This window comes from Cyanistes caeruleus, chromosome 13, assembly GCF_971803275.1.
Source record: "Cyanistes caeruleus chromosome 13, bCyaCae1.hap1.1, whole genome shotgun sequence".
Classification (NCBI taxonomy): Eukaryota; Metazoa; Chordata; class Aves; order Passeriformes; family Paridae; genus Cyanistes; species Cyanistes caeruleus.
Window position 1 is genome coordinate 7,442,270 of NC_141713.1, and position 25,149 is coordinate 7,467,418.

The following is a 25,149-nucleotide window of genomic DNA, read 5'->3' on the forward strand; positions in this document are numbered from 1 at the left end:
TCCTTAACCCAGGCCTATTGCCACCTACCCACACAAAACCACAAGCACACTTCCCAAAAACCACAGCCACCATGTGAGCCTCATTTCAGGAGTTTTACATCCTTGTGATCTTCATCTATAACCCTATTTTGATGTAGGTGCCTGTGTTTGGGCACCGTTCCCATGCCTGGATCCTGAAAACAGCACAGAAGCCGGAGCCTGGAGCTCCAGCCATGGGTGCCGAAGGGTGCCTCAGCCTCTGCACGGTTATGGCCATCCAGCAGCCAGATCCAGGGCCCTCCCACAGTCCCTCATCCTGCTTTGGCCTCCTCTGCTCCCCCACAGCTCCACAGAGGGCAGCTCATCCCATTTCCAGCATTCCCACACACCCCAAACACAGGGAAAGCCACTGGCCAAGAAAGAGGAGGGGAGAGACAATCTTTCTGGACTTGGATCCTGCTCCTGTGAGGCTGCTGGATTGTTTTTTCTCTCCCAGACATCTCCCAAGGAGCCTGAACTTTGATCCTCCAGCATTTTGGCTCCTCAGATGTTTATGAAGCTCAAACAAGCAGGCAGCAATGCCCAGCTGGGCTGGCCACAGGCCAGGCTCCCAACCTCTGCCCTGGACAGCCATGGGCAGGGTCACTCCAACCTGAAAGGAGACTTTCCAAGGTTCTCATTACCTCCACAGCATCACAGATCTGCCTGCTCAGCTTCCAGCTGCTCCCCATAAAGCCAAAGAGCCAGATAAATTCTCCATACAGTTTATTTTTGAGCCAACTGCTGTGACCTCCCAAGGCTTGTATCTGCACTTCAAATAAATCACAGCCAGCTCTGCCCACCCTCCCCAGCAGCAATGGAGGGGCTCCTCCATCACCCAGGAGAAGGCCCCAGTCCCCTTTTCCCCAGAAAAAAACATGAAAATAACCTTCTCCCTTCCCTCCACTAAGCTTTTCCTGCAAGGGACACACGCACACACAGACTTGGCTCTTATTGCAGAGGTGTAGGAACAGAAGCATCGCTCAGGAGCAGGGGGATGTACTCATTAAGATGTGGTGAGTCAGAGCTCAAGGCTTCCCAGGATAACAGGTATTTTGTGGGAAGTCAGCTGGCTCTGAAAACCAAAAGCAAACCAGCATGCCTATAAACATGACACATGCAGGGAGGGGAAGAAAGGAGAGCAGGGAGGCAACAGACATTTTAAAAGCTCCTCTCCCTGCATTCTTTATTCTTAGAAATGTGAAAAAGCACCTTGCAAAAATCTTATAGAAGACCCTCTGATGGCCAGAGATGCTGCTAACCAAGCTGCTGTGTTAGAGCTGATCCAGCTGCACAAACAGCAAACCCTGGGATGGTTTCTATCTCCTCTCAGCACTGCCATTCCTCTAGATAAAGGCATAGCTGAACTATGGAGAAGCCTCTGCTTGCCTGGCACCTTGACTTGCAACTTCTCAGCACACCAAGACCAGCCTCCCTCAGCCAAGCCCCAGACCTTTGCTCACCATGGGCACCTCCTTGACCAGGCCAAACGTGGGGTGAAACCCTTGAGCTCACACTGCCCAGACACAGTGCTGCTGTTGAGATAAGGCTGCTAATCAGATAAGGTTTGTTTCACACCAGGAGCATGGCAAGAAGACACAACCTGGGTTACTGCAGTGTGGTCAACACGTGCTAAACCTTAACCCACCCTGACACCCCCACCCTGCACTAGCAGGGTCTCCTTGCACCATTTGAAGATGTTGTTCATCATTGGGGCTTGGCACAGAGGTTTAAGGCCACAGCACTGACACGTAATAACATCCATGAGACGAGCAAAAATATGATAGCTTTGTGCTCCTGAAAATGAGCCTCCTGCTGCTGAAGGATTTCCAGGAGGCTGGCATTAAACTGACAGGTATAAAATCTCTCAGGGGTGTTTGAGGATCCAAAGGTCCTGCTCAGTATTAATTGAGGAGAGGCAGGGAACAAGGAAGTTACAATGCACCTCCTGACATTGCTTGCCCTTTCACCACTTGCTCTGAAGATGTATTTAACAAGACACGTGTCTTTTTGGTGCCATTGAGGGTCATGGAAGAATCTTGAAGCCAGAAAGCAGATCATCAAAGTTCCTTCAGGGAGATGTTGTTCTATTATTTTTTGTTTGTTTTTGTAAAGAATCACTGTAAAGAAACTTTGTTTCTGCTCCTGGGCAGCTGGAGGGCCCAAAGGGTCCCAGCACCAGCCCATCCTCAAAGTAAACTACCCAACCCAGAGGGTTATCAGCGAAGGAAAACTCACTCTGCACAAAGGAAAACTCACTCTGCACAAAGAATACAGACATTGTCTGCCCCCAGAGCAGGCAGCCCTCCGGGGAGCGGGGCTGGCTCGCTCACAGCCAGCAGCTGCTGGGCTCCAGAACCCACACCGTGTGCCAGGCTGGGCTTACTGGGGACAGCAGCTGGCAGGGACAGCCCTCCTGCAGCCAGGATTCAATCCCACAGTGGGGATTGCAATGGGATGGAGAAGGGCTGCCTTTGTGCTCCCCCCTTTGCAGCTGGAGCGCTGGGACCAGGTGTCACTGACCTACACTTCGATATCACCCCACACTGACCTCGCTCGCAGCCTCCCCACAGCACACCAGCCCCTCAGACACCTGCAAGTTTGCCAGGAGGCCAGACCTGCCCAAGTCCCAAAATCAGCACCAAAACCACAAATATGTCCAACAGCATTGGGTCAAGCCATGCTCTGATCTCTCCTGCTGCGATGCCAAGGCTCAGATTCAGCCCCTGGGATGGGACACGATGTCCCCATGCCAGGCTTGCACCTGTCACTACATGACCAAAGTTTTCTGCCCCAAAACCATCATTTACAGCCCTTCCAGATGTTTTGCTGGCTCTTGGTGAGGGCAGGAGACAGAAATGAAGGAAGCAGGATGAGGACAGAGGGGAGGGCAGAGCCTAGAGCCAAAGCAGCTTTGGGATGCTCCAAGGCCAGAAGCTGCAGCTCCCTCCCCAGGACTCTGGACCCTACAGGAGGGCAGGAACAGGTGTAAGACATTCCTGAGTCCCACCTGAGCTGGCACAGCCTCTAGCACCACTGAAATCACCCTGCTGACAGTGAGCACAGTGATGCCAGCAGCTTGGGAAATGATGCTGTGCATCAGCAGCTGCAACATTCTCCATGGCTCCCCTGAGAGCAGCAGCACATGCTGCCTCCACACAGGATCCAGGCACGCTCCTGCCCCATCCCAGCCCCAAAGCCCTGGCAGAGACTGCCCCATGAGGGCATCTCGACCTTCCCCAGCTGTGTAATGCAAGCACCAGCTCCCATTTCCACGTTTTGGGCTGCCTGTCCCATGAGGTCCCACACAAAAACACAGAGACAGAGAACTTCTGGGTGAGAGGCTATTCAGGGTCTCCTGAAGCCCCTCCCACCCCCAAACACTGACCAACAGATTCTGCCCATAATGGTTTTAAGCTGGGTTGGTTTTGGTTTTTCACATCTTTCCCCTAACTCCCCTCTGAAAAATCCTGTAGTTGCTATGGAAATAGTCTCATCAGTATGGGTGGAGCATAGCAGTACTGGCCCAAAACTCCCTGTGGCTCCCAGTTGACACCAGTTCTTAGGATCTGGCAGCACTGGAGGTCACTCCAAGTCGCACAGGGAATACCTTGAGCTTAAAGCAATGCTTGGCACTGATGGATGGGTGAGACCCATCTGGGAGTTGCAATTCACCCAGAGATAAACAGGTTAAAATGATAATTGAGACACTCTCACACTGGCTAAGGGATGAGAAGGTTATAAACGGCAAAAAGCTTCAATTTGCCCCAGCAACACCCTGACCTGGAGCAGGAGGTGGCCACAGACAGGGGTAGCAGGAGCAAAGCTGAGCTTTATCACTGGCCCTGCCACCGATGCAGCCTCCAGGGAGGCTTCTCCTGCCTGCTCTGCACTGCCAGCCTGACATGAAGCTAATCAGCAAGCAGGGTGTGAACAGCAACCATCAAGCGCTGTGAAGAGGGCTGGGAGGCAGAACAGAAATCTTTTCCATGTGGCAAAGAGAGCAGCATGCTGGGCAGATGCTCCGTGCTCCAGTGGACCCACCTCACACACCGAGCCACCCCTTCCCACCCGAGAGCCCCGGCTGCACAACGCTCAGCTTTGACACCTCAAGAGGGACAATTGACAAGTCAATTCCTTGCTGAAAATGCTGGCAGAGCCCTTGCAGACGATGGATTATCCTTTACCACTAGAGCTTGGAGCAAGGTCCCCAGGCACCAGAGACCAGCTGAGTGGGAAATGCATCTTCTCTGTGGCAGTGGGCAGCAGCACCCCGTGCACAGCGAGGTGTCACTGCCGTGCTGGCAGAGGCACTGCAGCTGTCACCAACCCCAGATTTAGGGTAAGTGCCAGGGACCTCCATCTCCATCACCCCACTCAGCTGGGAGAGAGGGAGGATGTGATGCCTCTACCAATGGTGTGGACACCTCCTGCCTCTGGCCATGCTGAGTAGCTGTATTCAACCTGCTGGCATCTGTCAGCCCTCCACAACACAGCTGGAGCTGTCACACAGCACATCCCACCCTCTGCTCCCAGGCCTGCCTGGAAAGGGGGAATCACACAGGCAGCACCAGCACAGCACCAGGAGCTGGCACATCCATTAGAGGCACACATTACTGGTTCCAGGGTGGATCTGAGCAGAGCACAGAGCACTGCTGGATCCTGCATTACAGGTGCATGACCCTGTTCAAAGGACTAAAGAACAATTTGAACCACCAGGCTGCAAGGTACACATCTACACATCTACTTTGGGATCATCTTGCCAGATCCCAAATGAATGCACTCAAGAGAGAAGTTTGGGCTTGAGCTGTTACTGAACCATCCATGACTGGTCAGAGATGCTGCAAATAATAGAAGCCTATGCTCCAGTAATTGTTCTTTCTCTCCCAAATTCAGCAAGTTCAAGAAAAAGCAGAAAGCAGCAGCCAAAATGCCTCCCACCCCCTGTCCCATGCCCAGGGTATGCAGTATCTTGCTCTCTGCTGGCAGAACTCTCATTGCACCAACCCAAAACAGTTTGCTCCACAGTTCTGGGGAGATGTTATTGAAAGAACATGCACACAAAGCTGCCTGCAAAGCAAAGGGACTCTACAAAATCAACAGAGACCTGAATCAGCCCCACTTGGGCCAAGGACAGCAAAAGCAGACAGAAGCCAGGGGAGCAGGCAGCCACCCGTGACTCTGTGCCACTGTCACCTCCGAGTCACAGCACTGTGCCAGCACATATCACCAGCCCTTCTGCAACACCTGCAAAGATCTGGGTGACAGACTGTGCTGTCCCAGCTCCCACAGTCCCTTTATGCCCTGTGACCCAGAGGTAACCTCAGCAGTGCACAGGGACCATCCCATATCACAGAAAACAAACACATACCAAGCAAACAACTTATCTCCCATCCCACAGCAGAACTTTCAGGATGCCTTAAGATGCAGTTCCTCCAACATCCACATTTTCTTTACCCCAGCTTGGAGGCTCCCATCAAAACCTCAGCAGCACAGATGCTTTGGTGAGGCCCAGTCAGGCCTGTGGATGCTGCTACCAGGAAGATTCTGCTATTAGGCAGCAGAGCAGAATTTGGGGCTGACTCCTGGGGAGGGCACCCAGGTGGCTGCCTCGGCACACCCCACAGCACCCCGAGATGCCCAGCAGAGAGCTGTGCCCATTGCCTGCATAGCAGCACAACACCTCAAATAAAAACTCCCCACAGCCTGCACAGTGAATAAGATTACAACAAATATAAACTAATGATACAGCTGTCAAGACAGATTAGACTGCACAGTGTAAAAAATTGCAGGGCTGTTTAGTCACAACAATATAAGATTAATTTATCAATACAGCTTATGTGGCACTGGAGAGATAGCAAATTGAATAAGTGAATCTTTTCTACACCTTGCTCAAGGAGGGAGTCTCAGACCTGATGGGTGCATGGGGCTAGATACCAGTGAGGATCCACAGGCTGCAAACACCCAGCAGAGCTGGTTTGAGAGTCCGGGGGGGCTGCACCTTCATCCCAAGCTTAGGGGATGGCACATGGCCATCCCAATACATGGCTCTGCACCCTATTTGCTCCTAAAGGTGCCCACCCTCCTGCAGTACCAGACTGGAGAACGATGTTGCCAAATCAAGACAACCAGAAGCTGCTGCTGCTGCAGGCAGGAGCCTCCCAGAGCCTTTTCCACGAGCTCCTCCAAGTCCAGCATCACAGGAGTGGAGCTGTTTGTGTAGCCTCACCTCTCAGCTCTGTCCCAGTTACAGCGCGTACGTGTGCCGGTGCACACAGGGATCCGAGCAGCATCCGCAGCTCTAACACAGGCAAAAATATGCACAGCCACAGCCACCCCTTGGGGGCTAAGCCCTGGCAGAACCAGGCAAGCTTGCAGCCCTGAGGACATCTCTCATGAGTTCCCAAAAAGCAAGAATCCAACCCAGAGGTCTTCAGTAGGTGCTTTCCTATTCATCCCACAGCTTCTAGCCGAGGACTACAGTGTCTGCACTGGGCCCACATCTTTCCAGATCTCTCATGTGTTGTCATCTGTGGGTTAAGAGATGTGCAAGTAAGTAAATAGGTGCAGTGCTAATGAGCCAAGGTTTCGATCTGTGAAGGTGAGAGCAGAGCAGCATCTGCCAATATGAAGGAAGCACCCGTTTCTATAAATATTGAAATCCGGTAATTATCATCATTAGAACTAGTTGTGATTTAGCCATAGCTCAATCCCAACAAGTAAGAATGGCATTTATTTGCCACAATTAGAACAGCTAAAAATACCTCCCAAACTTTGCCTGGTTCAGCCCCATCCCAGCAGGCTCAGCTCTGGGCAGGGAGAAATGCAAAGCAGGGGAACACTTGAAGGACCATGCAGGGCTGAAAAAACCCTGTGGTCTTACAAGGAGACCAGCACACCAACACAAGGCCACCCCATCTTCTAGGAGCCCTTCATGGAAGCTTTGTTCCATGGCTTTCTCCCCAGCTCTGGTCCATCCCAGGTAACTCCTGGCTCACAAGGATGGTTGTTCCTATGCAGAGCAACATTCCCTCCAGCAAGCTACGTTTTCCATACCAAAAGTTTCTTTGCAGTTGTATCAAAAGGCACACATTTTCTTTAAAAGGCAAGCAGAGAAGCCTGGCTCAACCAAGCCATCCCACTGGCAGTGGGGGGCAACAGCCCTGGTGGCACCCAGATGACCCAAACCAGCCATCACTGCCAGCCACAGGTTCCCTCACCTTGTGGGAACCCTGCAGTTATACCAAGAGCCTCCAAACACTCAGCATGCTTCCCAGGCCCCAGCTGAGTGCTGAAGGACTCCTAGAGCTCAGCATTCTGGACAGCCAGCTTCATGGATGAACCTCCTGGAAGACCTCATCCTTCCCAGTTTGTCCTCCAGACAACTCCTCACACAAAACCCTGTGAGCAGCATCAAGCTCTCCTCTCCTTCCTCTGCAAAGTCACCAGAGGGTCATCACCTTTCCAGAAGTTTAAACATGAAGGGACATGGCCATCCTCCCTTGGGGACACATCTGCATTCCAGCTGCCACCAGCAGTTTCCAAGCCCCTTCTGTGATGATAAATAAATGTCTGTGAGGTGCAGATAAATATCTCAGGAGGCAGCACCTCAAAGCAGCTACAATCAACTCTCAGCTTCCCATCCAAGTCCACAGTCCAGGAAAAAAATCCCCATCGACAGACACAAATCACCCCAGGCCATCTCCTCCTGCTTGTTCCGAGGCTCAGGATGTTCCCTGAGGAAACGTGCCCAGCTCCCCCGGTCAGGGATGTTCTTTCTGACAGTCACGGTGAATATTCTCCCTGCTTATCCCATAATATCTGGAAAGGGCCGTGAAATGGGAGCTGGGCGAGTCTCGGCTGCGCGGGGGCGAGGGCGCTGAGGTGCTGCTCCCTGCCAGGTCCCAAATGTCCATCCCAGCCCCACTGGCCTCCACCTGCTCCTCCCTGAAATGCCTCCAGCCCTGGGATTTCTCAGCCCCCAGCCTCCCTCCGCGGGTAATCCGACCCCTCTGATGTCTTTTTCCCCTGCTCTGCTTGCTTCTGAACTCTCTCCAATTTGTCAATATTCCCATAATAAGGTGCCTCAAACTCAGACCACATTCCTGGATTTTTATGGGGTTTTATTATTATTATTATTATTATTATTATTATTATGGGGCTTTCTGTTGTTTTGCTTTGCATTTTTTTCAGTGAGAATAGCCAGGTTGTAGCTCTGCTCCCACAGCTCCCCCTCTCCCCAGACACAGCCCATCACTATCAGTTTAGGGCCCTAAGCCAGTTCTCAGTCCATTTGGCAGTGTGGTATCCAAGGCAAACTGAACTAATTTTGAGAGTAAGATTTGGTGAGACACTATATCAAATGCTTTGCTAAATCCAAATATATTAGGATTTCCACGTTCTGCTCAGCCACTAATTTTGTGATTCCATCAAAAAGAAAAAGCAATCAGGTTTGTCTGGCAAGATTTATTCTTTCTAAATCCCTGCTGTTATTGCTCATGCTTTCCTTATCCTCTAGTGCTTCACTTTCTTAATACTGCAGGACTGGAAGCGTTTGCTGGAAATTTATTTTTGCTATTTATATGGATTTTGAAAATCTGCCTCTGCTCTCCTCCGCTGCCCCCTGCCTTTCCCACTGCTGTTTAGCATCCCTGTGCTCCCAACAAACACATCATCTCCTCCATCCTCCTCCCAAAGGCAGAGCACAGCAGCATCATAAGGCCAGTGCTAATACACAGCTCAGGCACAAGATACTGGAGAAAAACAAATTTTAAAAAATTTTTGGCAGCAGGAGAAAGGTCTGAAGGAAACACCCAGCAGGGTCAAGCCCAGGTCTATTGCAGAGCACCACCAGGAGTTAATATTAATGCCTGAATCAGCCATCCTGAGCATCTCCACATTTTTATTGCAGATTTTCTGGCAGCCACACTCAGGATGATCAGGGAGAGTTGGACCACAATGACACAGGTCGGTGCCTTTCCATGTGACACACACAGTCCATGCTGGGTCAGGCCAGCACTTCTGTAAACCAAACCCTGAACACTCAGGCAGTTGAGGAGCTCCTTCAGGCCTGGGAAAGGTCAGGAAAGGCTGCACTCCCCTGCTTTAGGCTTGTACCTCAGTTTCCCCCTCATACCTTGAGGACTGAGGTACTCAAAGCTACATCACAAAGACTCAGATATCTTACAGCATTTTCCTCCCCAATGAGCCAAGCAGGACCCTCTAAGTCCTGTGTTCACACAGCAGTTTTTCAGACAGCAGCATTCCAAAACACTCCCATGGATGACCCCATCCCCACTCTGCCTGTGCATCCACTGCTCTGTGCTCCCCTGACCTCTGTGGGAGCTGCTCCTGCACTTCAGGGCATCACTCACTCCTGCTCATTAGGAGGAAAAAAGCGTCTGTGTTGGAGTGTCACTGCTTTCTGCTCACCAGGGTTTAGAAATACCCAGTAATCTGTACCCCAGTAAACCTGCCTGGGTGCCAGCTGCCCAACACCTCGGGACAGCCCAGCACACAGCAAAGCAGCAGCACCTCCAGCTGCACTGGGGACAAGCCATGAGCTCCAGACACAGCCTTTCCCACAGACACTGACACCTCCCCTGGCACATCCCAGCACACCCAGGTCACGGCACTGAGCTGAGGTTTGGCTTTCCCACATCTCCATCAGGTCAGCTCGTTTACAGACCCTTTGCCTCAGCTCCTACATGCTGTTTTGGGGGAAAAAAATACAGCATGGTCATCCCAGCAACTCAGGACTCAGGAACATAACATCAGCATCCAGCAGAAGCCCAGGTGACAATTCTCCATTACACAAGGAACCTCTGCTGCCCACAGCTCCTTCAATGCCCTCTGAAGGAAGCTTACATAGGGGCACAGTGAAGCTAAGCTATGGCATGACCCCAAGCACTCAAGGGATAAAAGGAGATTTTCACTTTACTCCAGCTATTTTTACATCTCAGAAACGTGTCCTGGGGGACCAGCCATCCCTAGGAGCCCTGCTGAGGGCTGGGATACCAACACCCTCCAGTTTCCAGCCAGCTGGCTGCAGCCCAGCTGAGGATGACAGCCCAGCCCTGTTTACAGCACAAGGATGACCTTCCCCACAGGCAGCCAGGAAAAATGTTCTCCACCAGCTCCCACTGGCAAGAGAGTCCTGAAGGAGCTGGTGGGAGGGATTAACCCATCCTGGGACAGCTGCCCTCCATCTCCCCATCCATTCCCCCAGCCTCACCAGGGCTCAGGATTTACTGCACAGGCAGAGCAAGGGGATCGGCAGCGGAAAACTAACAGGGACAGAGGATTTACAAGGAAGGTCTGGATTCAGGGGAGGCAGAGCAAAGCAGAGGGTGATTTACAGGGTCAGCAGCAATTTACCAGCAGGTAGCTCAGGAGAGACAAAGATTTACAGGGGCAGGGGAGAAGTGCATTTTATGGGTCTTTATTAGGAAATGAACACCTCCTTCCCCTGACCGCTGTGACCTGGGGAGGGATGTGGGAGCTGATGGATCTCCAAAGAGCCTCCCTCTTGTTCTGGAGGTCACAGACAGGCCTATCCCAGCATGGCTGCATGCTGCAGCTGCTTTCTGCTTGGCCACAACCACCACTGGGTCATTCCAGTGTGTCCTTGTCCCACCACTGGCCCAGGGCAGTGTTCCAGGGGCAGCCTTGGTGGTCAGTGCCTCCAGGGAAGCTACAAACAAACCCTCAGACATCTCCTCCTGGAGCTGGGGGCCCTTCCTTCCTCCTGGCAAGCCCCACAGTCCCCCCCTGTTTCCCCCCTTGCCAAGGCTCCTCCCGCCCCCGGGCCGGGGCTGCCAGGCTGGGGACAGGCGGGCAGGGTCACAGTCTGCTGTCCCTCCTCCCTGTGCTGGGGACACTGGGCCAGCCCCAGGCCCACCAGCACAGACACACATGAGTCACGTCACCCACTCTCCAGTCCCATTTTCCAGCTGCTTCTGGCACCCAGCAGGGGCCAGGGGATGGGGTCAGCCCCACACGTGTGATCACTTTGGGCAAGCAGATTCTTTCCCTGTCCCACAGCATCTTGCCCCCAGCCCTGAATTGCAGCAGGGCTGGTGAGGGATGCACTCTCCAAGCACACAGTGCAAAACCTGAGGGGTGGCAGCGTGTTTGGATCTCCAGCTACCACACATCTCCCAACCCTGGCTGGGCACAGAGACACCAAGGTTACACCTGGCCTGCTCACGCCACACATGAAGCAAGAAGAGGAAAAAAATATATAGGAGTAGTTGTCCCAGCACAGCAGCTCCACCCTGTTGTGTCATCACCCCCCTGGAGCACCCCATGGCTGGTCTCTGCCAGCCCAGGAGGTGAGAGCTCAACTTCATGTCCAGGAGTGAGCCAGGACACACATCCTGCTGCCCCCAGCTCTCCCCTGCCACTGCTTCCTGCCAGTGGTACAAGGCACAGGCTGCCCTTCCACAAGTGACATTTGCAGCACGTCATGGCCTGGGGACAAGAGCTCCAGCCCTGCCAGCAGGAGGGGGCCCCTGGTGACATGCCAACCCACACCTTGCATGCTCCTACGTTTACTCCCCAAAAAGAGGCTTGCAAAACAAGGAGTGGAGAGGTTGATCACAGAAGAGGCAAAAAAAGGGGAGAATTCACTCAGACGTTTCATCTCAGTCTCATTCTCCAGACACTCCCCTATTTTGTAACAAATACAGGAAGACACATGCTAAGCAGGTGCAATCCCTGCAGGATTGCAAACCCCAACCTCCTGCAGCACTGGGCTGCTCAGCAAGGTGAGCAGGGGTGCTATTAGACTCTTGCCACTAGAAGAGAGAGGGATGGAGGGGAACAGCTCCAAGCACTGACCATAGACACCCATGAAAGCATCGAGCACTGCCCAGCCCCAGCATGGCATAAAAGAGGTGAAAATAAAGTTGTGAGCAGCCTACACAAAGCAAGAGAAGTTCCTCTCTCTCAGCCTGGAGAGATGCAGCTTTGCAGCTCAGGCAGGTCACACGGGCAATATCCCAAAGTGTAGGAGCCTGGACAACATCCCATCATTTACAGGACACTCTCACAGCCCGGCTGATCCCACAGGTCCTCAGCAGAGATACATGGGCAGCATCTCAAACAAGCTGTTCCCCTTATCCGTGTTAAACTTCCAGAGAGGCACAATAGCAACACCCAACCCACATCATCACCAGAACCACAGAGAGCAGCAACACCATTGCCCCGCTCCCCCAAAGTTTGACTAAAGCTCAGGAGTATCTTTGCTTTTATAAATCTCTGCCTTTTAATGATGGCTTCAAGGCTCAGAGAAAAAAAGGCCCATTAAACTCACTGAATAAGTTAATGGGGCAGAGAGAATCCATTTCAAAGCCACCCCAGGCTATTTTCCTCTGGAGCTAAAGCCTGAATAAGCAAAAAGGAAAAATTAAAACTGTACAGTGCTTTGCCCATAAATAACCCCCAGTGTAATCTGCTACCAGGCAGGCCTCCATTTGCAGAGATAATAGGATGCAGATCAGTTGCAAACCACCTCCCCTTGCAGGGACCACCACCTTTTGATTGCAATTAGCTGTGCCAAGGCAGGAGCCTCCATCTCCTGCTTGTCCCCTTCCACCTGCCTGGGCAGGAGGGAATGACACATCCTGCAGGAAATGCCAAAACCCAGCACTTGGCTCTGCAATTCCCCAAAACCAATTTTCCAGGCACACACCCCTGCTTCTTCTGCCCCATTTTCCCCAAGACATCCTGCCCCTTCATCCCTGTCTTCCCCCTCTTCTTCACCAGCAGCGCTGTGGGTCCATCCCTCACCCATCACGCAGAGCCCACACACAGCTGCTCCTCCCCAAACACTTAAAAACCAAGTGCATGTCCCAGAGAGGAGGAAAAAAAATTAAAATCCCTGTTTGTAAAAGTTGATCCCACTAGACACAGTTTGTTTACTACTGAATATTTAAAGATGCTAATTAGGTCTCCAAATAAATAAATCTGTGCTGCCCATGCCCTTTGGAAGGCAGGGATCTTTCCCTTGGGGTCAGAGCATGCTGGGTGCTGGGCAGTCTGCCTGGGTCTGGGGACAAGCCTGGGGCAAAGCGTGAGGATCCCACCACCATCCCTCTTGGAAGGAAGGGCTTATTGTCAGTGCCAGGCTGGGAGCATCAGCCACCTCAGCCATCCAGTCCTGGAGGAGAGCACAGGCAGAACAGGGCACAGAGAGGAGCATTTCCAGGCAGGGGTGCCCACAGCAGTTCCTTTTAGCCCTAGGATGGGATCTCAGCTAAAAGCAAGGAGCCAAGGGCTCGTGCTCCCAAGGGCCAGAGCTCTGGGGGTCACCAGCACACATCACCACAGCCCAGCACCACACCAGCAGCCAGGGCTGCTCCAGCAATCAGCTACACACACTCACATCCCTCCAACCACCCAGAGCCAGGACAGGCAACCTTACCTGAGAGCATCCCTGCTCCAGCTCCTCTCCTTAAAGCCAACATGCAGCATCTTGCAAGGGCGCTGCCTCCCTCACACACAACCCCGACATGTCAGCACCCACAGCTCAGCTTTCCACCTGATAGCTCTTCAGCTTGCTTAGGCTCTGCCTCTCCTAAATCCGCTCCAGCTCTATCCTGCACCTTGCCATTAACCCCCACAGTGCCAGCCCTGCAGAGCTCCTTGTTACCCCTCCCTGCCCAGCCATCATCCCTGCGCCGGGGATGCCCTGCCCGCATTCCTCGGGCTCAGGCTTTGCTTTGATGCTCCCAAGGAAACCCTTCAGCATCACCCCCGACCTGAAACGAGGGACACAACACTTCCCAAGGGAGCTGCTCTGATGCTGATTCAGCTCTGTGCTACTCCCCTGCAGAGTGTGGGGCACTCTGTGAGGCTGGAAGCACCGATGTGTCCAGAGCCCATGTGAGGCTCAAAAGAGGAAATAGACCCCAGTAAGATTCAGCTTCTCTGAACAGGCACAAAGAGACCCCCAGGAGGAAGGGATGCTCTCAGCAGGCCAGGGAGCTGGGAACACACAGCATCCTTGAGCCTGTGTCCCACTGAACTTTGCTCCACAGGCTGCTCACAAGTGACTCAGGGGCTTTCACTTTAGTTTTCCCGGGATTATATTTTGGCTGGGAGAGCACTGACAAGGCATGAGACAGACAAAGCCAGGATCCACCTCACTGCCCCAGGAACACCCATCCCTATACTGGAGGAAAGAGTTTTGGGGACAAGAGATATTTTTCCAGACATACAAGTCACAGAGCTCCCCACAGACAATCCCATCTGTGCTGGGAGGGACACAAGGGATGCCCAAGCTGACCTTGCCTGCCTGGGTTAGGAGCAGGCAGGAGGAGGGCAGGCAGCCCAAGGGAGCATTTGCACAGCTGGATCACCAACTGGAGAGCCAGGACTCATTGTTCCCAGCCCAGGTCACTGCACAGCATTTCCATGGAGAGCATGGGATGGGGGATGAGGTCAGAGCTGCTCCAGGAGCAGAAGAAAAGTCAGCAGCTGCAGGCACCCGAGGTCTCCCCCATGTGGCTTCATGTCCTAGCAGGGTCAGGAGTTAGAGCCTGGCATTTTTGCAGCTCAGCTGAGCATTCATATTCTTAATTTATCCTGGCAAAACCCTGAGCATGCAGGGTCCTCAGCAGCACTCAGATTCCCAGCATCTGTTTGAGCATTTCCACATTAACGTTTCCTAGTGGGAGCCTCCTGGTGAGAACTAGTTAAGGGACAGCCTTGCACAGCCCAGAAGGATGGGGACCTCACCGTGCTCACATCTGCTCCTACCCACTTCTCAGTCCCCCAGGGACTGTTCAGAGCTGCCAGCAAAGGCACCAGTGCCCCGTGCCCCTCCCAGCACAACTGAGCCCAGCACAGAGCTGTAGGAGAGCTGCAGGACTCAGCCCCTCACTGCAGCCTTCCCTGGCATCCCAAAACCATTTAGTTGTCACTGCCACAAGCACTGTAGTCAAGAATAAACACCCCGAGTTGCACATGTGCTATCAAACTCACTTGGGAATCCTTCCTGACCTCCCTGCTCTGCTGCTGGGAATTTTGTTTTTAATTAAAAGGCAGTTTTTACTTAGGCAGAGCAGAGCTGGGGGTGATGTCACACGCAGGTACAGGAAGGACACGGCTCCATTACCGACCATACCAAAACAGTGGGTGGCAGCTGGAGGAAAGCTGGCTGCACACATGGCTCTGGCTTCTCCTTCAGCTCCTCAACTGCTACAGCACATGAAAACAAGCTAAAAATACAGCACATATTTTCCTGGTGCCACCCTTCCAGGCAAGCCAGGCCTCACACAGAGGGGAACAGGGAAGGCCCCCCAGTTCCCTGGGGTCTGGAAACTGGGTAGTACATGGGGGACAGGGATACCCAAGCACACAGTACAGCAGGGTTGGTGGAGTAGCCCTGTGAGCTGGGCATTGATTCCAGTGCAGTGTTCCAAGGAGACTCCAGAGAGATTTTAGTCCCCCTTTCTTCAACTGAAGTGGAGCCCAGGCCCTGAGCAGTACCATGGCTCTAATCCAAGATCTATCACCCACTCCCCAACACACACACACCCAAATGTTGCCTCTGCCATGATGCTGGGGGTCTATTTGCTGTTTTATTGCAGGACCACAGGGTGTCACAGCCTTTCCATCATGCTGGCAGCCCTTGGCAATAGCCAGCAGGGAAATATCCAGCCCCTCTTTGGCCCAGCTGCCAGGGAAAGTGAGATAATCCCAGGAGCTGCACATGGAAGATGTTACAGGGTCAAGGCCAGATTCCTGCCCTCACTCACCCTTGCTCTGTCTCACACCAGGCTCTTCTCAGCCTTCCTCCCTTGGAGAAGGACATGTGGTCTCTTAAGCTCTCTGACCTCCATCCAGCCTATGCAGCAGAGGTTTAATCAAAGGGGCAAATAACATTTTACCTACTCTGGAGGCACTCAGAGACAGCTCTCAGCTTGTGTCCTCTTGTCTCTGCCTCCAGGATTTCTCCATGGACCTCTCTCAAGTCTGCTAAACACAACAGGACCCATAGAACAGCCTTGTTTATCCCTCCCTCAATGCTTGGCCTCTCCCTAAACCCTGCCCAGTGCTGGGCTAAAGGATCTCCATCCTCACTCTGCCTCTTGCAGGCCAGCTCCACCACTGTTCCGTGCCTCAGCTCGCCCATCAGTAAAACAGACAGAGCTATTAGAGGCTTCCTTGTAGGATCAGAGCCAGGAGCTGGTCACAGAGGGCAGGCCATGACCCCAGTCAGGCACTGCTTGCCCAGCAGCACCTTCTCACCATGTGTGCTTTTGGCTGGCCCAAAACGGTCCAAAAAGCTGCAAATCACCTCAATCCAGACAGGCTGGGGCTGTGTCTTGCAGCACTGGTGGAAGAGCTGTGGGTAGGGGGGTGCACTGGCCACATTCACCTGCAGCAGCACAGAGAATAAAGCCACGACCCATCAACCCAGCCGGGTCCAGGGACCGTCCGACACCAGTGGGTGCTCACACAGAGATGAGGATGCCGAGTCAGGGAGCAGGTGAGAGCCCGAGAGGGGTCCAGCAGCACGGGCACCTCTGCAGAGCAAAGGCCTTTCGGTGTGACAGCGGTGAGCCGGTCCCCGAGCCCCACGGCCCCCGGGCGCTCCCACACCCCACTCCGGTGCGGCCCCAAGCTGCGGTACCCGCGCATCCTGCATCCCGCATCCCGCATCCCGCATCCTGCATCCCGCATCCTGCATCCCGCATCCCGCATCCCGCATCCTGCATCCCGCATCCTGCATCCCGCATCCCGCATCCCGCATCCCGCATCCAGCATCCTGCATCCCGCATCCCGCATCCCGCATCCCGCATCCTGCATCCCGCATCCTGCATCCCGCATCCCGCATCCTGCATCCCGCATCCTGCATCCTGCATCCTGCATCCTGCATCCCGCATCCCGCATCGCGCATCATGCATCCCGCATCCTGCATCCCGCATCCCGCATCCTGCATCCCGCATCCCGCATCCCGCATCCCGCATCCTGCATCCCGCATCCTGCATCCCGCATCCTGCATCCCGCATCCCGCATCCCGCATCCCGCATCCTGCATCCCGCATCCCGCATCCCGCATCCTGCATCCCGCATCCCGCATCCTGCATCCCGCATCCTGCATCCCGCATCCTGCATCCCGCATCCCGCATCCTGCATCCCGCATCCCGCATCCCGCATCCCGCATCCCGCATCCCGCATCCTGCATCCCGCATCCCGCATCCCGCATCATGCATCCCGCATCCCGCATCCCGCATCCCGCATCCTGCATCCCGCATCCCGCATCCCGCATCCTGCATCCCGCATCCCGCATCCTGCATCCCGCATCCTGCATCCCGCATCCCGCAGCCGGGCTGTCTGGCGCTGCCGCTTGCCCTCTAGCGGCACAGCCACCTCCAGACGGGAGCAGGGAGCGGATGAGCCGGGATGCGCCGGGCAGAGGAGCCGCGGCTGAGCCGGGCTCCGGCCCCCGCAGCGGGGCTCGGCCGGACTTTGTGGGACATCCCCGGGGCTGCTCTTTTGCTCCTGTGCCGACAGCCTCAGCCCGGAGCGACTCCTCTTCGGGGGATGACGGGGACAGCCCGGTGCAGTCCTGGCGCTGCATGCCTGCTTCTCTGGAAGCTGGAGAACCGTGTGAGGTGAGGGAGCTGCTGGTCTGCATCTCCTCATGCGGGCACAAAGTACTGCGATCTCCTGCCAGGGCACAAGGCGCAGCCTCTGAGCAGGGAACTCGCCCACAGCACCTCCTGGATGGCAGCGTTGCTGTGCGCCCCTTGGTGCAGAGGGGAGAGCAAGAGGGTTTGGGGGAGAGCAGAGCCCACAGGCTGCTGTCAAACACACCTGCTCAGAAAGCTCAGAAAGCACCTACACAACCTGTAGAAACCCCCTCTGCAGGAAACACTAAACTACTGCTGTTCCACAGTGCCTGGAAATAACACTCCGAGTTACAAGCACTAGTAACACTCACTTTGGAAGCCTGGCAGGCTTAGAGTTTGGTTTATTTCCCACTTGTCAGCAGCCCCCTAATGGGATGCACCAAATCCATCCATAAGCTCCTGGGCAACACCAAACAGGGGCTCTTCACTGAGCAGGACAAGGCAGTGTGCCAGGGTGGCACTGGGAAGCATCACCAAGTTCAGTCTATCTGCAGGGCTCCCCAAAGGTGATCCCATGGGACATCTCAGGGGCTGTTTGGGGGGTTCACTGACAGGGCCCCACACTGCTGGGTGCATGGATGGTCACAGGGCTGTGGGAGACCTCGAGCAGCCTCATGCTGAAGCACATGAAGATGTTTTGTTTCACAGGGGTGAGATAATAATGTAAGGCAGACCCAGAAAGCTTTCCCTGACTGAGCTCCACAAAAACCCTTGCACAGAGGCAACACCACTCTAAGGACAACAAGGCATCTCCCTCCTCAGTCTCTTCTTCCTCCCATTAAACATCTGTCCTAGACCTGAAACACCTCTGTCTCACCTCTCCAATTGTAAGGAGACAAGCCATCAGTCAGAACCAATTTAGACCTCCCCAAAACCTGCAGGACATGAGGACCTGGGAGATGTCACATGCACCCTGAAACCATCTGGGCCACCAGCTCCTCCTGTCAGGCCAGCAGCTCAGGCCCCAGGTTTGGCTCAGAAAAAGTCTAGGAAGTGCTGGCAGTCACCAAAACTGTCTCTTTCCTGAAGGAATACCTGACATCACCTGTGCCCGGAAAGTGCCTCTCTCTAGGATTGGTCAGCAGAGAGAAAGACAGTAAGAGCAGGGCAAGGAGCCAACAGCCAGCCCACAGGAAAGGGGGAGGATACAGATCAGTGCTCCCGGTTTAAATCACCTCTATAGCATCAAGACCATGTATCTCAGCCCAACTCTTTGTCCCAAATATCTTTGCACCCTTTTCTGGCCTCAAAGCTTGGTGCTGCACCCGCCTTCCCCGTCCTAACATCCTTCAGGATAGATGCTCTGCATGGGCAAGAACCCTGCAGATCCAAGATGGGTTGAATTAGGGACCTTTTTGATTGTCTCTGGAGTGCCAATGCCTCTGGGACCAGGAGATGGGAGGCTTTGGGAATGCAGAGCCCTTCATCTCCGGAGAGCAGTAGTACATGAGGCACACTGGGCACAACGTGGCTGATTCCCAAAGAGGACAAAAGTTTGTGCCTATTGTCTGAAGCAGAGCAATCAATAATCTGAGCATCACAGGAGCCTTTCTCATGGCTGTTTGGATCACCAAAACAACTTCTGCTTCCTCCAGCCCTTCCAGGAAGAGGCCTGCCCTTTCTTTCTTGCCTCCTTCCCAGACAGGGGCACACAGGAGCATTCCCTGTGCCTCAGCTCTCCCCGCAGCAGCAGTGAAGGGGTGCTGCTGCTCCGAGCACCCCCTCGCTCTCCCCCTCTCCACATGCTCCCAGCTCCCGCGCAGCGAGTGGGGGCTGCGCTGCCGCTCCCCCCATGGCTCCCAGCGCTGACGTGGCTCTCCCACCCCCGGCCAGGCCCACGGCTCGGAGCGGATGCTGCCATGGACCGGTGGGACAGATAGGAAAGAATGAAGATGCTCTTCTTGTCTGTGGAGGAGAGCAAGATGCTTCCTCTCGCCCCTGACATTGAGACCCAAAAATCCTGCTGTGCTCCACAACAGTGAGCCACCTCCTCTTGGGTTGCTCCCAATTCATCTCACCCTGTTGAAAGCAGCTATGAGCTGCACAGATACACCCTGAATATCCACATATCAAATGTATTTTACCATAAGAGCCCCCATCCTCCCCTGGTGAGGCTGGGTAAAGAGTGAGGCTTTCTATACCGGGGACATCTCCCTACCTCGAGGGAGCCCAGGGGTGACACACGCAGGCCACCACCGCCTGCCTAGCAGCATCTCCGCAGTGCCATAGCAACAGCTGAGAAGTAGGGAGGCCCAGATGGCAAACTCCTCCGTCTGTCCTTCCCCACGCACGGTGCCGGCGCACGCAGGCGCTGCCCACGCTGCCAGCGGGGTGAGTCCCCGGCCCGGCCGCCCCTGGCACGCCGTGCCCGCTGTCCCCCCGGCACACGGCAGCACAGGCGAGCCCCATGTGGCAGCCAGCCCCCCACGGTGCCAGGGCTGGGGACCCGCGGTGACAAACACGCCAGCTGCTCAGCAGGCAGGGATGGAAGGGGTTCTGTGCCACGGGAACTCCGGGATCAGAGTTCCACCTGTGCATCTGGCCTTGCGGTGGGTAAAGCCCCACGGCACAGGGGTGAGGATGGGTTGGGGGAAGCTTGGACATCTCTGTAAGTCACACCTGGCTGGGGACACAGCAAAGGCCACCCAGCTGCACGGGAAAAGCAATGGCATGGACATGCCCCACAGTGCCCTCTCTTGAAATTGAGAGGGGGAAGTTCAGAGCATGACTCCACACTGGAGCCTTGTCAGCCAGGTGCAAGCTGCCTCTCTGGCTAGACGGGCTGCTGGCACCTCACCCAGGGATCTGTGTGCAGGCTCACATCTCCAGGGATGCAACCCACAGTCAGGTACGTTTCTGACAATGCTGGGAAAGGGCAGAGGGACATCAGCCAAGCCAACTCCTCCTCGTCCATCTCAGGGCAGGAGGCTCTTGCATTTCCCCTGCCTCACTACTGACCTGGATTTACAAAAAGGTTGTGTGTTACTGTCCCCTTCAGCCCAACCAGGGCAGGAGCCACCCCAGCCCTGAAGGAGGATGTGTAGGAAGACAGAAGCACCAGGAATTGAAGCAAAGGCCATTCCTTTGAAGGAGGCTCGATGGTGGGGTACCACACTCAGGGCACCCATAGGGCTGGCCTGCCCCACCACCCTCCTTGGGCAGCACTACAGGCTGGGTGCCCCCTGTTGCTCTTCTGTTGTCCTCGCCTCACGGGGTCTCATCAGCACTGAGAAGTGATATAACCCAAAACTCCTGATGGCTCAGCCTCCAGTGCAGGGCTGGGATGGGCTGGCATGGAGGGGCCTTGCCCTTGCTCCAGGGGGTAACATGGACAAGCCCTCCAAGATGGCTCACACTGGGTTTTTTTAGCCCAGCTCTCTGAATGGGCTCTGGCAGTCTTTCATCAACAACACTCAAGCTCTGATTTGGAAGCTGAGCTCTCTTTTGGACCTGAATAAGGCTCTGCCTGGTCACAGGGTTGTTTCACTACCCCACACTCCATTTGCTTTTTCGCCAGCAACAAGATGGAGCAGCGACCACCACCTTCCCCAGGGCCTGTGGGGAGGTTCCAGCTGGAGCACTGCATCCCTCAGCCACTGGACCAGGACTGAGCCACCCCTGCTCGCCCCCAGCCCAGTGGGAGAAGGTGCTTTTGCCCACTGGCTGCCCACAAGCTGCCTAACGAGGCCAAGTCCCCGGTGAGCATGGCAAGCAGGGGGAAAACACTGCTCCTTGCCCAGCTGAATCAGACTCACATGCCAGGAGTGATTCAGCGATGACCAGGCTGGGCTTCTAGGCACCCTCACCCCAACAGCCATGATGTCAGGGCTGGCAAGGGGAGGCCTGACATCAGCCTGAAAGGGTCCAGGACCTGATGCCTCCTGCACAAGAGCATGAACATGGAGCTCTTGCTCCCAGCAGTGACCCCTTCTCTGAGAAGCATCCCTGCCACATAAATCAACCCTCTGCTCCCATAAGCAGCCCCTATAAACCATCTCTGTCTTCCCAGTAAACACAGACCCTTATGGAAAGTTTTCATTCATGCTCAGTCTCAGCCCCTGAGAGCATTTTGGGGTTCACCCCAGTCCTGTCCCTCAGCCCTGCCAAGCCCAAAAACGGAGGCATGGGTCCAGCAACCATGCAGGGGGTGGAGGAATGTGCTTTGCCCAGTGTGAAGCAGAGAGGCATACAAATTCCAGCAAAAACTGGCACCTTCTTCTCCTTCCCCAACTTAAGAGAAGCTCCTTTCCAAAAAAAAATACCCAATATCTTTTTCTGGAGTTGTCCATTTGGGTTTTTTTCCCCCCACTCCTTTTTTCTGACTGCTTATCAGCATTTTTCATTTTCAAAGCAGTAAAGACATTTTCTGGGCACAAAGCACTGGTGTAATACTACCTCTCACAGCAGTTCAGATGTCTGTGCATCTGACAACGCACAGTCGCTCACGCTGGTGGCTTCCAAACCCTTCCCAGCTTTTCCTGCTGCTCCCCGGCCCCCAAAGGGTTAAAACTAAACCACAACAAACAGCGAGCACAGGGAAAAAACACGAGTTTCTCCGACTTCCCCAGCATCAGCCTCATCCCCCCAGCACCACAGGGAAAACACTCCAGCACCACGACGCAGGATAAATATGGGGCAAATTGGAAGGGGAGCGTTGCATTAGCTCCCCCCATTTAGTTTCCCCATTCCTGCTGTTTTTATGGAGGTTTGCTGGCAAGGGGAAGGCAGGGCTTGGGATTCAGGGTCAGTGACCTGCTGAAAACCTGCTTGGGCATCTCATGAACCCGTAAGCAAGCGGGGAAAAGCATCTCCCGTCATCTTTACCTAGCAAAGGTGATGAGCAGAGCTGCGAGAGGCACTGCAATTACTCCATGGCTCTGCTGCAATTGCACTGTGACCAAATAAAACAGCCTCAGGAAGAGACCCAAAGCCCTCTCCCTCCATGCAACCGTGCCATCGAGGTGAAAAAAAAAATAAATAAATAACCCTCCATTACTCATTTCAAACCTTGCTGCATTTAACTGCCAGAATAAAGGATTCCACCTCTTCTCTGCTCAACTCCCACTGGCAACTTGCTCTGGGGGCTACATTTCCCTAAATGCTCACATTTCAATTAGCATTAGAATAATGAAATGGCTCAGAGTTCATCGCACCCAAAAATGTACTGGAAAATAAAGAGCAGAGATTGGAAGCAATGAGGAATTTTTTTTTTTTTTTTTTTCCACACACACACAGAGCATGATGGATTCAGGAGAAGGAAATATATTCCTTTCTCGACTCCACACTGATGAGATTAACATGGGCTTTGCTAACTGCCTCTCCAAACAAGGATAATGCAACTTCAAGTTGATTTTCCAGATAAACAAGCATGCAAACAAACGCAAAGTGCTCAACTAAAAATATCTCGGTGCTCCGATGCTTCTCCCCACCGCCACCACCCCGAACCTGAAACGCACAAATCCTCTCGCGGCACCACGACGAGTTACAAAATTATAACAATGTGAATTAAATAAGCTACTTAAGGGACATCTCACTGTCCTAATTTTTTTTTTCCTCCTCTTAAAAATGTGAAACCGCAGACCCCCAGATACACTCAGCCAAGGCAGGGAAGCGAGCATTTTCTGATGTAGGGATGTAAAAAATAATGACATTTTAACTGGATACAAAGTCTCAAGAAAGAGAAAACAGCCAGAAACTTGTTTTTCTTGCCCAATTTGGGTAAATATGTGGCGGTGTGTGGCTGTGGCGTCCCCGTTCCCCTTGCAGAAGCAAACAGTTAAAGAAAGCAGCAGCTTTAGCATCTTTGCCTGCTGCTCGCTCTCCTGCTAAGGAATCAGATCTCATTTACTTTATTCCTCTTAAGCCTTGGCCAAACTGTTGCTGGGCTTTTTATGTTTTTTTCGGGGGGATGGGGTAAAGGAAAAGCCAGATCTGCATCCTGTGCCCGGGGAGCCGGGCTGAGCCCAGACAGTGCAGCGATGCCGGGGGCAGCTGAGCCCCGCACGGGCAGCCCAGCCCGCACCCTGCCGCGGGAGGGGAGCCCTGGGGGACCCCCACTTACATGGAAGTGATGTTCCTTGAGATGTCCGTGATATTGATGCTCGTGTTGCCATTGCTGCTGCCTGAATCCTGCCCTTCCAAGAGAGGGAAGAGGTTCCCATCATCCGGCTTCTTGCAATTGATGTCTGTCTTGCTGCAAAGACAATTAGCAGGGCAAGCCAGCACCGAAAGCAGATAGTCTCCCCAAATGCTCCAGAGCAAAAATACCCTCCAGAAAGTGCACTTGGTAGGGCAAAGAGAGACATCCATCTCCGATTGCTGCTTCTAAAAAAGAGGAGGAGGAGGAAAGGGGGGATGGAGGGAGGGGAAGGGGGGGAAAAGGGGGAAGGAAACAAAGACAGAGGGAGGAAAAAAAAAAAAAAAAAAAGAAAAAAAAAACAAAAAACAACAACAACAACAAAACCTCAAGCGATCAGCTGCAAAAATCCTCCAGCAGATGAAATCATGCTGGCAGCTGGCTGGGAGAGGCTGTAATTCCCGCTAGGGCAGCGGCCGCGGCCGCGGGCGGGGATGGATGCATGCCGGCCCGGCCGCCCGCCGCTCCCGCAGCCGCTCCGGAGGATCGCAACGGGAGGCTAGGGAGGGAGGGAGGGATGGGAGGGGAGGGAGGGAGGGAGAGAAGCAGCCGGGGAAATAAATAAATAACAAAAACGGTGCGAAAGTCACCAAGTCCCACCTACTGGGCAGAATTAAAATTGACACACCTGCAAAAAAAACAGACAGAGGGAGAGGAGGGGGCGATCTCCCCTTCCCATCTCTTCCCTCCCCTGGCCTGGCCAGCCCTGCTGCGGCGGGCACAAAAAGCAGGGGAGGAGGAGGAGGAGGAGGAGGAGGAAGAGGTGGAGGAAGGCTTGCAAAGAGAACCGGGCTCCGCAATAAAAAGGATTCCCCACCCCCCTCCCTCTCCGCTAAAACCAGTGCAGGAGGAGGGGGAGAGAGGGGAAAAGCCCCACTGCTGGAGCCCAGCTCAGCCCCGGGAGCGGAGGAAAAGTTGAAGCTGGGGTTAAATTTGTGGTGGGGGAGAGCAGAGGGGCTCTGGCTCGGCTCCTGCTTTCTCAAGCTCTTTTGGAGGACGATGCTGCCTTTCGCTCGCTTGTTGGGTGGGTTTCCCCCCCTCTTCCCCCAACCCGGACATAAGGGTGGAGAGGAAAAAGAGATTAAACTGAACTGGAAGAGAATAAAAGCCAGTGTGGATTACAGCAATTTAAATGTGGGGTTTTTTTCTTCTTTGGAGGATCCTAGCAAGAGGCAGATCAGACGGCTGGGTGTGAAAAAAGCGACTGAAGAGCACCCAGGAAGGACTTTCCAGAAAAGATGCAGCCCCCAGCCCCTAAAAAAGGCATTGGGGACCGAGCCAGCTGCCGGGAAGCGCAGGTAGGAGCACCCAGGGTCGGGGCTCCCGTCCTCCCTCCCCTGGCTTCCCCCTT

At 54.1% G+C, this 25,149-nt stretch overlaps 1 protein-coding gene across 5 annotated transcripts in view; it reads right to left on the reverse strand.

The window, feature by feature from the left end:
* Window positions 1-24,520, reverse strand: part of NTRK3 (neurotrophic receptor tyrosine kinase 3) — a 204,480-nt gene extending 179,960 nt beyond the window's left edge. For 2 of the 5 annotated variants that reach the window (XM_086848325.1, XM_086848323.1), the window contains exon 1: window positions 23,724-24,469. In XM_086848325.1, the coding sequence (XP_086704451.1) occupies window positions 23,724-23,971 (248 nt within the window). In that variant the 5' untranslated portion in view covers window positions 23,972-24,469. Of the gene's footprint in view, window positions 1-16,324; window positions 16,436-16,485; window positions 16,508-23,723 lie in introns of those variants that run through there. The other 3 variants (XM_086848327.1, XM_086848326.1, XM_086848328.1) reach the window with 3 other exon arrangements.
* Window positions 24,521-25,149: the final 629 nt, after the last annotated feature.